The following is a 13,624-nucleotide window of genomic DNA, read 5'->3' on the forward strand; positions in this document are numbered from 1 at the left end:
ATCTATCATCCCTCCATCAAGGTGAAAAGTTACTTCCTGTCTACTATGTCTCTCATAATTTAATATACCTCAATCATGGCCCTCTCAATCTCCTCTGCTCCAAGGAAAGCTACCTCAGTCTGTCTAGCCTCTTTTCATCACTGAAATTCTCCAGCCCAGGCAACATTCTGGTAAATCTCCTCTACACCCTCGCCAGCGCTGTCACATCCCTCCTATAGTGCAGACCAGACCCGGGAAGGACAGCAGTCTCGTTCCCTAAAGAATGCAGTGAACCAGTTGGGCTTTCATGACAATCGACAATGGCTACATTGTCGACATTAGGTAAGCTTTCCCTTCCCTTCAGACTTACATTGAATTCAAATTCCATCTGCCAAGTGAGATTCAAACCTGAAGCCCCTAGAACAATCATCTGGGTCTCTGGATTAATTGTCTAGCAATTGTCCTCCCATAATATACTCAAAAAGCTGAGCTACACACTGGAGAGGAAATTGCAACCAGTTCTCCTGATCAATATTCATTCCTCAGTCAACATCACAGATTATCCATTTATTATTACATCATTCTTTGTGGGAGCTTGCTGTGCATAGATTGGCCACTGCACTTCCTTCAATCCAACAGTGACTCCACTATAAACTATTTCATTGGCTTGAAAGTGCTTTGAAGCATCTGATGGCTGGTAAAACTAAAGCCCTGATATACTCAATAAATCCAAAAGAAATCTAATCATTACTTGGCTGTACAGAACTTCAACATTGTTAAAAGGAAACAGTGAGTTGCATTGTTTTGGACTAGGACACAAGAAAAGAGATTTGAGGAAAAGTATGCTAATTAATCCACCCCAAAAAGTGGATACTGATTGGTTACCAATTGGGTAATCCCATAGATCATGAGTTTTGTTAGCACATCTGAATGAGTGTTCATTGAACTCATGAACTTAGCAATTAATGTAGTTGAGTTCAGTTTCAATGAAAGCATGTTTGCCTAAATTATACCTGCCGAGTCAAGTTTATCCCAAAGTCTGGTTATTGCATCCTAACACATAACAAAAAGTTTCAGCTTCCTGTCTGTTTTAGTGATGTTTAACATTGATACAAAACACTGAAAGATTCAGGCCTTATTGGAATTGCAAACCTTCGTTTCCAAGTAAGCCAAGTTTTCCATAAAATGAGCCATAGCTACATGAGCACAAAATCCTTTTGGGTAGGGTGGAAGACAAAGAACTGGGTGGGAGACCCACGGGATTGGATGGAGGACTGAATTTCCATGGTTTTTGACAGTTTGTTTTGTTAACCGTTGGTAAGAATGGAATTGAGGGAGTCGTGAAATCAGTGTCATCCCCTGGAAACCCCAACATCACCCCTGTAATTCCAACAATTGGTATACTAAGAGCACGTTCTCATTGTATGTGCCAATGCAGCTTATCCCCCTCTATTTTTTTAATAACTACACAGAGGTTGGTATCCTGCCACCAAGTCTAATCCTCCTCCATCAGGAAATAGCACAATGATGCTCTAATAAAGATCTATATGCATCAACAGCAAAAGACATTTTTTTTTAACAAAAACAATGCAACCTGATAGTATTTAAAAAAAAACTTATTTTCCACGCAGTAAAATTCAATAAACTGGGAGCTGCTATTAGCAAGGAGAGTGCTTCATTGGCCTTGAGCAGTTAAATCTGAGACCTGGATGAAGTCGGTGATATTTTCTCAAGATGACATTTACCCTAGATGTTTCCCTCAGGCACAGAAAGCATTATTAGTACAGCTGTGGAAATAAAACGCACAGGCACACCAGAGATTGGAGCAGGAAGAGGCCATTCAGCTCTATGAGCCTGGCCTGCTACATACTACAATCAAGGCTGATTGGATCACGGCCTCAACTAGCCCTGTTCACTTGAACCTCGCCACGTGACCCATGAATCTTAGACCTGTCCCTGCTTCACATGGGCTGATGCGCCTGTGATTTATTTATCAGTTTTCCTCTCTGCTTGAACACACAGTAACCATATTCCGAAGTTGTCTGAATGACAAAAGAGAAAAATCAAAAGGGAAAAGTTTTGGGAATGAATTGCATCAATGCAAAAGCTTTTGACTTTTTTGGTGGGGCGAGCGCTGGGTGGAGGGACGAGGAGAGAAATGTTGCCAATTCGCTTCCAGGAACAAAAAAAAACCCTCCTTCCAACAAACCAATAAATATTTCGTGGATATTCCACAAGTTTCAAATGTGGATTTAGATGCAGTCTTGGAAAATAGTGCATCACCCAACATTTAGTTCAGGAACCAACAGTCAACATCTTTAACCAAATGCATGGATAATGTGTTTTTTTAAAATGTATTTATTTTTTAAAATTTTTTTAAATTTTTGCTCTCTCTCTCTCTCTCTCGCGACAAGTATGTCAGTTCAGTCCAGGGGTTCCTGTTTTATTCGAATGACAGGTGGTACACGGGATAGTCGCTTGATTTCCCGCCTTAGTACATATTCACTAAACTGGGAGGAGTCAACTCCACCGCCGCTGGATCCGACAATTTCAAATCCCTTCAGCTGTAATCGTTCCAGGACCTAGCAAAGGAAATCAGACAATGTGAAGCATACGAGCACATTAAAGTTTTATGTCCTCATCTCAGCAAGGGCAGCAGAGTGGATCTCATAGTCAGGTTCCACTTGCCAAGACCACCACTGCTGCTTTGGGGCCACCCAAAACGATTCACTTGTGTTTCAACAATTTCTATTATTCATTTCGTGTCTGGGAAGGCTGTCAGCTTTAACTGACTTTTGGCAGCTCACAGAACGTAATGAATCTAATCTGCTGTTTTCTGAAACAGACACTGAAATTTCCCTGTTGAGAAACCACACAAGACTTTGAATGCATTCCCCAGAGATTAACAACAAATGTTACAAACATCAATTTATACAGAAATACTTTGACCAAAATCTCTTAATTGGTGACCGAATATTCTCCTGAATCTATTTAGCATTCTGGTCCTGGTGCCAGTAGATGGGTCATTGTACTATGTTTGAAACATGCTGCCTGAAAGGGCGGGTTCAATAGTAGCCTTCAAATAGGGATTGGATAAATATTCAGTTGTCAGAAAAATTGCAAAAATTGGAAGGGTGCAACTAATTTGATTGAAAGGGTTGGGGCAATCACCACCAACTGAAATGCATCCTTTTAACTCATTCAAGCTACCTATCACTGGCAAGGAAGGATTTCTGACCTATCCATAGATGCAGCCTTGAGAAGGTGCTGGTGAACTACTGCAGCCTATGTATTGTCCATGGACCATGATGGAGAGAGTTCCAGGGTTTTGATTTTTTAAAACTTCATTTGGAATGGATAGCCCAGCATTCACTGCCAATCCCTAATTGCTTGGAAACACAGGAATAGGAGTATGCCATTCAGTCCTTTAAATGTTTCACCATTCAATGAGATCTGTGGCCTAACTTCATAGACTTGCCTTTGCTCCTTATCCCTTAATAGTTTTATTTAGCAAAAAATTATCTACCCTCAGATTTAAAATTAACTACTGTTTGTGGAAGAGAGTTCCAAACTCTACTGGGAGTCACATGTAGGCAAGGCCAGGCAAGCATGGTAGATGTCCTTCCCTAAAGGACATTAATGACTCAGTGCTATTAGACTAGGAGGTTTTTAAAAAAATTATTCCAAATATTTATTGATTCAAATTTTTCTATCCACCATTGGTGGGATGTGAACCCATGACTACAGGCCATTAGGCTGGGTCTCTGGATTACTAGTCCATTGTCAATATCACTATGCTACCATCTGCCCTTTATAAAGCAATGTAACCCAGTGAGTCACATGAGGAAATACTAGGGTAGGTGACCAAAAACTTGGTCAAAGGAAAAGACGATGCAAGGAGGGAGGGGGTAATACCATAATGGGATCGCAGAAGATGGATGAGAATTGTAAAATGAAAGATTCACTTGACTGAGAGCCAGGGTACGTTAGTGAGCAAGGAAGTGGGGTAAAGGACTTCATGCCATTTAAGACAGAGAGTGACAGAGACAGTGTGCCTGAGAGAGGAGAGAAACAGACAGACAATTTTAGAGAGAAGAGAAAGTGAGAGAGAGAAAAAGAGAGTGAGGGTCAATGAGAGAGAAACAGAGGTGGAGAGAAGCAGAGATAGAGAGAGAGAAAGACAGAGACAGAGAGAAAGAGAGTGACAATGAGACAGAGACAGACAGTGGGAGGAAGAGAGATAGACAGCATGTGTGAGAGAGAGAGGAAGACAGAGACAAAAAGAGAGAAATGTGTGTGAAAACTTTAATCTATTACCTGAACAGAGTTGAGGTGGCAGTAGCCATTGAGGGGGAATCGGATGACATGCGTTGAGTCATGATTCCAGCCAGCATTGATTGAGTTACACATCACATCCCCAATTTCTGGGAACACCTCTTCGATCAGGGCCTTGTCTCCGCTCAGAGTGATCCGCTCCCCTAAGTCAGGGGCCACCCGCACCACCAGACACTCGCACGGCCTCGAGACCCGGCCCAGCTCCCTCTCCTGTTTCCAGCGCTCCAGTTCGATCAGCATGGGCTGCAACTGGAAATATTTGGCCTCTTCGAATAACAAGCTGTAATCCTGAACGCAACACAAGCAACAAAAGGCGCTCTCACGTGTTTGTACTACACACAGTGACAGCCTCACAGACACCACAGAAAAACATGCACTGGTGTTACAGTTTGTTATTTGTTTTAGTCTTTCATGGAATGTGGGCATCACTGTCACAACCATCAATTCTTCTATTCAGCCCCTAACTGCCCTTGCATTTATTGCCCATGCCAAACTGCCCATAAATGGCCTCTGCAAACCACCTAAGGGAAATCAAGAGTCAGCCGTATTGCTATGGGTCTGAAGTCACATGTGGGCCAGACCAGGTCAGGGTGGCAGATTTCCCTCCCTGAAGGAACCAGATGGGTTTTTACAACAATTGAAGATGGTCATCATCACCGATACTAACTGTGAAATCCAGATTACAAGTAACCTGTTCAGATTTGTTATGACATACCTCTGTAGTAACTGGGACATGAACTAAGTTTTCCAGGACAGAGGTAGGAATACTACCACTGTGACCCCAAAAGTCTTCTTTTATAAATTAAAAAAATTTATGTTTGTAATCAACCTGCTCAGAGATGTTACTGCACACCTGTGGAGCAGGTGGGACTTGAACCCAGGCCTCCAGGCCCTGGGGTAGGATCACTACCTCTGTGCCATAAAAGCCCACTTTTTTTCACTTCAGTGACAATAATAGTCCAAGCTGACTAGAGGTAATTGGATAATTAAGAGTGAGAAAAGAGAGAGACGTGCATTTATAAATTGTTTTGACATCCTAAAGTGGTCTGCAGCCACTTAGGTCCCGTTGAAGTGTAGTCAATGTAGGAAAAAGGTCAACTGAATGGTGTGCAGCCACAAACAAGAGACTGACAGATCTTTAATCAGGAAGGGAACATAGAACATAGAACATTACAGCATAGTACAGGCCCTTCGGCCCTCGATGTTGCGCTGACCTGTGGAACCAATCTGAAGCCCATCTAACCTTCATGATTCCATTTTCATCCATATGTTTATCCAATGACCATTAAAGTTGGTGAGTCTACTCCTTTTGCAGGCAGTGCATTTCATGCCCTACTACTATTCTGAGTAACGAAGCTATCTCTGACATCTGTCCTATATCTATCACCCCTCAACTTAAAGCTATGTCCCCTCATGCTAGTCATCACCATCCGAGGAAAAAGGCTCTCACTATAATCGAGGGTAATGGGGAAAAGGCAGGAAAGTGGAGTTGAGGATTATCAGAATCAGCCATCATCTCACTGAATGGTCTACTTCTGCTCCTACACAGAATCTTGGAATTTTACAGTGCAGGAAGAGGCCATTCAATCCATTGTGTCTGTACTGGCTCCTGAAAGAGGCTACCAAGCTATTCCCACTCTCCAGCTGTATTTCCAGAATCCTCTAACTCCATCCCTTTCAAATACATACCCAGCTCTCTTTTGAAACCTCCTATGGAATCCGCCTCCGCCACTCTCCAAGGGAGCGCTTTCCAAATCCAAACAACTCTTTGCGTAAGGACTTTTCTCCTCATCTCATTCCTAGCTGTCATGCTGACAGTCTTGAAGTTATGACCTCCAGTTACTGACATACTAGTTAAAGGTAAGAAAACATTTTTCTTTACCTTGTCAAAATTTTTCATAACCATGAATACCTCAATAAGGTCACCTCTTAATCTTCTCTGCTCCAAGGAGGATAAACCCAATCTCTCTAACCTTACTTTGTATCTAAAATCCCTCATTCCTGGGATCTACCTAGTAAATCTCCTTTGTACTGTCTCTAGGGCTTTAGCATCCTTCGTTATATGAAGTTCCCCAGTGCAATGATTGTAACAAGGTCAACCGAGTGGACCTCACCGAATAGGGGTTCCCTGAGTGGGGCTGTTAACCTGGTCCCATCAGGGAGCCCTGGCTAACAGATATAAACAAGACTGTTCGGCAGTAGTGTGGAGGAAAAATTTAAAAAAAACAGGAAAAGGGAGTAGTGTGTTAGGGGTTCTGTTCACTCTGAGGGAGCTGGCTCAGTGTCAGGGACTCTCCACATGTAAATAAAGGGGGACTTGGTGATGCAATACTGTCCTCTGTGGAGTTATTTCACCCAGGAGTGAACACAATACTTCAAATATGGTCTGACAAATGATTTGTAGAGATGTAGCATCTCTTCCTTGCTTTTTACTCTATGCCTCTATTTATACATAATCATCCTATAAATCTTCTTAACAACTGTTTCAACTCCAGAGAATCATGTGCATGAACCTTGAGGTCCTTCTGCTGCTGGACCCCTCTCAGAGTTGTGCCATTGAGTCTGTATTGTGACTCCATTTTTTTTCTACCAAAGTATATTACCTCACATTTCTCTGCATTAAAATTCATCTGCAAGGTGTCTGCCTACTTGTCAATGTCCCTCTGAAATCGCTCAGGTATTAACCTCACAATTTACTGGTCTCCCTACCTTAGTGTCATCTGCAAATTTAGGGATTTTGCCCTCAACACCCACGTCCAAATCATTTCTGTGAATCAGAAAAAACAAGGGTCCCAACATTGATCCTTGGGGAACACCACTTTCAACTCATCTCCAGTCTAAGAAATACCCATCTCTCTCCACCCTCTTTTTCCTATTTTTTAGCCAACATCTAATTGATGCTGTCAAGGATCCATCAATCCAAAATATTTCAAATCTGCCCATCAACCTGCCAAGTGGCCCTGTATCATCTTTTGGTATTATCTGCCTGAGCATTCAGATGGGGTGTGGAGTCATGTTCGACCCAACACATGGTAGCTTCAGTAAGAGTTTAGTGTCAGTGCTGTTGCTGGAATTTGTTGGGAGCTTTATACACTTGTGGAAGTGGTTAAGCCAATCAACTTACTTTGAAATCGTCAGGAATAAGGAGTTTTGAAGTGCGCAGAAAGTTTAAAATGTAACGAAACATCTGACCGTCTCTGTCAATGAAGTAATGTTGCTTCAGGCTGTCCAGGACAATGGGCTCAGTTCCATCAAAGAGACGACCAATTCTGCAACAAGGCAACAGAAAACACAAGTGTCAGGTATCTGGGTAAACAAAAACAAATTTTTGGACTGGAGGCACCACGTAACAGAAACTAGGAGCAGGAGTAGGCTATTCAGCCTTTCAAGCCTGTTCCATCATTCAGTATGATCATGGCAGATCCTTTATCTCAATGCCATCGCTGAATTCTGCATTATCGACATCCTGGGGGTTATCAGTGATCAGAAATTGGTCTAGACCATCCATATAACTATAGTGGCTACAAGGGCAGGTCAGAGGCTCGGAAAACCATGGTGAATAAATCACCTTCTGACTCCCCAAAGCCTGTCTACCATATACAAAGTACAAGTCAGGGGTGTAATGGAATACTCCCCACATGCCTGGATGTGTGCAGCTCCAACAACACTCAAGAAGCTCGACACCATCCAGGACAAAGCAGTCTGTTTGAATGGCACCACATCCACAAACATGGAAAAAAGATTTTATGCAAAATTTTGTGATTTACATCAAACTACCTGAAATGGTTTATTTAAAATAGATCTCTGAAGGTTCATGGAGACTTTTTTTTAAAAACAAGGCTTCCTAGAAATCACATGATTGTCGAGAACTTCTTGAAGACTCTGCTGGGCCTGTCTTGAACACTGACTGGCTTGGACAGGGCCTTGTTTTATCTGGTTGATATGGAAGGCAGCCTCTTAAGAACAAGCTGAGCAGGAGGAAAGCCCGCGAAGAGAAAGCTGCCCAGCTGATCTCTTTCATTACTGAAAAGAAAACTCTCTTGTTGAGTTCAGGATAAGACCTACTTGTTCTTTTGAAAGAGTAATTGAAGAAATACCCCATGGTTTTTTTCTTCTGCCTTCATGAGTAGCCCCAATGGCCAAAGCGTTTTTTTTCAGAAAGTCAATCTTTTCAGAAATCTGATTTGATTCTGTTCTCTTCAAATGTGTAAGTGTGTTTTGGGGATAAACATTTATACTTCCTTATCACTGATTGTGTCTGTTCACCAATTATTGCAACTTTGTTGGGGATCGGTTGGCTCGGTTGGCTGGACAGCTACGTTGCAATGCCAAGAAATGTCACCAGTGGGGGTTCAATTCCTACTCTGGCTGAGGTTACCATGAAGGACTCTCCTTCTCAATGTCTCTGTTCACCTGAAGTATGGTGGCCTTCAGGTTAAACCAACAACAGTCGACTCTCTCCCTAATGAGAGAGGAGCCTGATGGGTCTGGTAGGACTATGGCAACTTTACCTTTTATGGCATCTTTGTGTCATAAATCTGATTGAGAAATTGCTTTTGTAAAATTCATTCACAGGATGAAAATGTCACTGGCTAGGACAGGGTTTATTGCCCATCCCTAGTTTACCAGAGGGCAGTTAAGTGTCAACCACATTGCCATTTGTTTCAAATGTGATTGAGATGAGGTGCTGAATTGGTCACGAGAAGCATTTTAGTTTTGTGCTGTGACCAGGGATGACTGGGATTAGAGACATTATACACTTGTTGGTCAAAACACAGGATGGTACCACAGAATATTCACAGCCACCGGAGAGTGCACTCAGGGTCTTCACTTAAAATCTTAGCAACTCCTTGACAGTGTAACTCTCACTCAGTACCAGCTCTGTGATCGTCTAGAAAACGTCTCTTGAACTCATGACCTAACTCAGAGATTTGGGTACTATCCACTGAGACAAGGCTGACCACTTGCCTGGATGGGGACAGCTCCAACAGCACTCTAGAAGCTTGACACCATCCAGGACAAAGCAGCCCACTTGACTGGCACTGCATTCACAAACATCCACTCCCTCTAATACGGACGTTCAGTAGCAGCAGTGTGTACTATCTAGAAGATGAGTTGCAGAAATTGACAAAGATCTTTAAATAGCACCTTCCAAACCCACAACCACTTCCATCTGGAAGGACAAGGGCAACAGATACATGGAAACACCACCCCCTGCAAGTTCCCCTCCAAGCCATTCACCACCCTGACTTGGAAATATAACACCGTTCCTTCACTGTCACTGGGTTAAATTCCTGGAATTCTCTCCCTAACGGCATGTGGACTGCAGCGGTTCAAGAAGGCAGCTCAACCCAACCTTCTCAAGGGGCAACTAGGGATGGGTAATAAATAGTGGCCAGGATTTAATATGCTACAATAAGGTCACCTGTTACTTATTTCTAAACGGCAATGAGTATAGGCCTAACCTGTTCAACCTATTCTCATTAGAGGTGCTGTATAATAATTGCACCTGTGATGATTTAAAATGTTAAAGGTGCTCTATGAATGCAAGAAGCTGTTGTTGTAAATCCCACACTCAGTGAGAAGAGGAAAATGGTCCTGGGTGTTACAATCACATCGTATTGATACTTCTGGCCTGAAAGAGAGAGAGAGAGAGAGAGAGACAGAGATAGAGAGAGAGAGAGAGAGAGTGTGTGCACATGCGCGAGAGATAATGGGTGTGGGGGGGGGTCGTGTGTGAGAGAGAGAGAGGGTGTGTGCAAGAGAGTGTGTGATAGAGGGTGTGAGACAGAGAGAGTGTGTATGAGGGAGACGGAGGGAGGGCAGGAGAGAGAGGTAGCGAGAGATAGAAAGAGAGAGAGACAGAAAGTGTGTGTGTGTGTGCTTGCGCGAGAGTGTGTGTGTGAGGGTGGGTCTTGTGAGAGAGAGAGGGTATGTGTGTGTGAGAGAGAGTGTGTGTGTGTGTGTGTGTGTGTGTGTGAAAGAGAGAGAGAGAGTGTGCGTGGTATGCGAGAGAGACGGAGGGAGGGAGATAGAGAGAGAGCGAGAGAGAGAGAATCAAAATGATACTGGGACTCGAAGGGTAAAACTACACAAATTAGGGCTGTAGTTCCTAGAATTTAGAAGTTCACAGGATGATTTGATCAAAGTTTACGAGTGGAACTGATGGCCTAGACAAACAGAATCCATTTTGACTGACTGAGGGGAGTCCAGAATTAGGGGTCAGAGCCTAATAGATGGAGCCAGACTTTTCAGCAGTGACATCGGGAAACATTTTGGGCACAAAGAAGGGCAGACAGTTGGAACTCTCTTCCACAACTGAGCACTTATGCAAATTATTTGTCAAGTTTAAAACTGAGATTGATAGGAATTTTGTTAACCAATGGATGGGACAATGGAGTTAGATCACAGATTGGCCATGATCTCATTTAATAGTTAAATGAGTTTAAACTTGTGGATTAGGAGCATGATAGGGCATTCATCCTCTCTAGACTGCTGTGTTATTTAATATAATTGTGGCTGATCTAATTGTCACCTTAACACTACATTCCCACCTGTCCCCGAAAAGCTTTCACCCTTGTGTCCATCCATCTATCCAACTCTGCTTCAAAAATGCTTCCACTGTCATTAAATGACGATAGTCCCAAAGTTCATGATCCTGACAGAAAAAAATTCTCATCTCTGTCTTAAAAGGGCAACCCCTTATTTTTAAAAAGTGACCTCTGGTTTCAGAGTATCTCACAGGAAGAGAGGTAATATGGGGACATGGGTTCGGATCTTACTGTGAAATCTGAACTCAATTAAATCAAAATTTGGAATAAAGAGATGACCCAATGTGATGACTTGTTGTTAATATCCCACCTGGTTCATGAATGTCCTTTAGGGAATCCTTACCTGGTTTGGTCTACATGTTTCACAGAAGATGTGAGGGGCAGGTTTTTTACACAGGGAGTGATGGGTGCCTGGAACGCGCTGTCAGGGTAGTGGTGGAGGCAGGTATGATGGGGCACTTAGGGGATTTTTTAGATAGGCACATGAATAAGCACGAAATGGAGGGATATGAACCATGGGCAGCCAGAAGGGATTAGTTTCATTTGGTGTCATGTTCGGCACAACATCATGGGCTGAATGGCCTGTTCCTGTGCTGTACTGTTCTATGTGACTCCAGACCCAAAGTAATGTTACTGCCCTCTGGGTAATCAGACTTGGACAATAAATGCCAGCCCGGCCAGCACATCCCATGAGTGAAGTTTTAAAAATCTGCAAAATTCTGATAGATACGGGTCCAACATTTCCTCATGAAATAACATCTGCTGTTCCCCTTGAATCCCAGGTATCAGTTGAGCAAATCTCCTTAGCAATACTCTGGCTCTACACTACTGATTGGCTAATCTTAGAAATAAGTTTATGTTATGTCACCAGATTTACCTTGAGTCAGAAAACTTAGTTAGCGTTGCCAAGCTACTGGTATACATGTGACCTCCCACATCAATGTGCACTGGGGCATTGGATTTAGTGAGCTGTGCTGGTGTTGGGATTCCCTGATTAGTCAGCGGAGATACAGGAGACCTGGTCAGCAAGGGTCTTGACATGTTGTGCCAGCTGTCCTGTAAAGAAATGGTCAAATATTAGTCAGCAAAAACCCACTTGACTAAGTCAGAACCACAAACAACAATGAGTCTGTAAAGCATATGAACCCAACATTGGAATTGTTATTTAAACAGAAGGGAAGAATAAACTTGTGAGGTGAACTGTGAAATATTATTCAATACTGCCTAAAACTACTGTTTAGCATTAGGGAACCTTTTAAAATTGTTTTTTTAGAAAGCCTGACTACAGCCATTGACACATTTACTTCTTTAGAATTGTAGAAACTCTTTGAACTGTACACGTGAGCAGGTTTAATCTCATTAAGCAAACAGGCAACTTGAGAAAGGGTAAGTTTTAAAATGGGGAACACAAGTTCACATGCAAAGTTGAGCAACTTTCTGGCAAACGTAAGATGACTGCACTTTTGGCGCTTTTTATTTTGTAAAACAGAAAATTGGGTCAATTAAAAATAACATCCAAGCACATTAATAAAACAAAAACAGAATTATATGGTGCCTTTCACAATCCCCCAAACCTTTTCACAGCCAACGAAGGACTTCTGAAATGCATTCACTGTCATTACAGGAAATGTTGCTGACGTGTGCATAGAAAGATCCCACATTTAGAAGCACGGAAATGACTGGGTACCTAGTAAGAATGCAATCAGGGCCACTGTTTCCCATCTCACCCCAAAATGGCATGTCCAACCAGTGCAGCACACCCTCAGGACTGCACCAGGACTGAATTCATCCTCAAATTTAAAGTATGACTTAAATCCACAACTTTCCAAACTGAGCCAGGAGTTATAACAGAAAAATAGGTGATCTCTTCAGTGAAGTAGATTTACTGAGCCATGGGGCTAGAGTGAACAGTGAGGAGGGTGAGAAGCGAAAAGGACTGACAGGCTGGTGATACACACTGGCCACCATGAGTACTATTAATAAGGTGCACTGTAATAAAGCACTGAGCTGTCACAGCACCTTCTAATCCCATGGTCACTTCCATCAAGAAGGCCATAGGCAACAAATACATGAGTGCACCACCCCCTGCAAGTTCCTCTCCTAGTCACTCACAAACCTGACTTGGAAATATATCACTGGTCTGTCAGTGTCACCATGTCAAAATCTTGGAATTACCTCCTGAACAGCATTGAGTGTCCCTACATGGTTCAAGGCAGCAACACACCACCACCTACTATGGGTAGGTGAAAGATGGTGGCCTAGCCAGCTATGACCATACTTTGTGAATGAATTAGGAAAACGAGACTGACAGAGAGCCAACTTGGATGTGATGGGCTGAACAGCCTCTTCCTCTTCTGTAGAGACTTTATGACTCCACACAGAATTGAGCTCTTTCCCTTAAAGAATATGGACAATGCAACTAAATAGCTGAGGTGACTAAGGTAGATGGCTTTAAAGGGAAGGTACATAAGCACGAGGGAGATGGGGATGGAAGTGAATGCTGATGCAGGTGGGTGAGGAGTCCTTAGGCTTTGTCAGTGTCTATGACACACACATGTGGCTGTTTCTTTGTACACTCAGATTAATTCAATCAATATTACCATGTAGTACCTTGCATTTGCAAAATAGTCACACAACTTGTCTGCACTGATCAGATATCCCAGTTTGACCTTGCACCATTTGCCAGCATTTAGCCCATATCCCTCTAAACCCTTCTTGTTTGTATCACCACCCTGATGCCATTTAAATATTATAATTGT

The 13,624-nt window shown here is 42.7% G+C and overlaps 1 protein-coding gene across 4 annotated transcripts in view; it reads right to left on the reverse strand.

The window, feature by feature from the left end:
• Nucleotides 1-2,360: 2,360 nt before the first annotated feature.
• kctd1 (potassium channel tetramerization domain containing 1) overlaps nt 2,361-13,624 on the reverse strand; it is a 137,150-nt gene continuing 125,886 nt past the window's right edge. For all 4 annotated transcript variants that reach the window (XM_072569721.1, XM_072569720.1, XM_072569719.1 and 1 more), the window contains 4 exons: nt 11,743-11,921; nt 7,439-7,583; nt 4,297-4,602; nt 2,361-2,561 (listed from right to left, as the gene is read on the reverse strand). In XM_072569721.1, the coding sequence (XP_072425822.1) occupies nt 2,403-2,561; nt 4,297-4,602; nt 7,439-7,583; nt 11,743-11,921 (789 nt within the window). In that variant the 3' untranslated portion in view covers nt 2,361-2,402. The remainder of the gene's footprint in view (nt 2,562-4,296; nt 4,603-7,438; nt 7,584-11,742; nt 11,922-13,624) is intronic.

The sequence above is a fragment of the Chiloscyllium punctatum genome, chromosome 5 (assembly GCF_047496795.1).
Source record: "Chiloscyllium punctatum isolate Juve2018m chromosome 5, sChiPun1.3, whole genome shotgun sequence".
Taxonomy (NCBI): domain Eukaryota; kingdom Metazoa; phylum Chordata; class Chondrichthyes; order Orectolobiformes; family Hemiscylliidae; genus Chiloscyllium; species Chiloscyllium punctatum.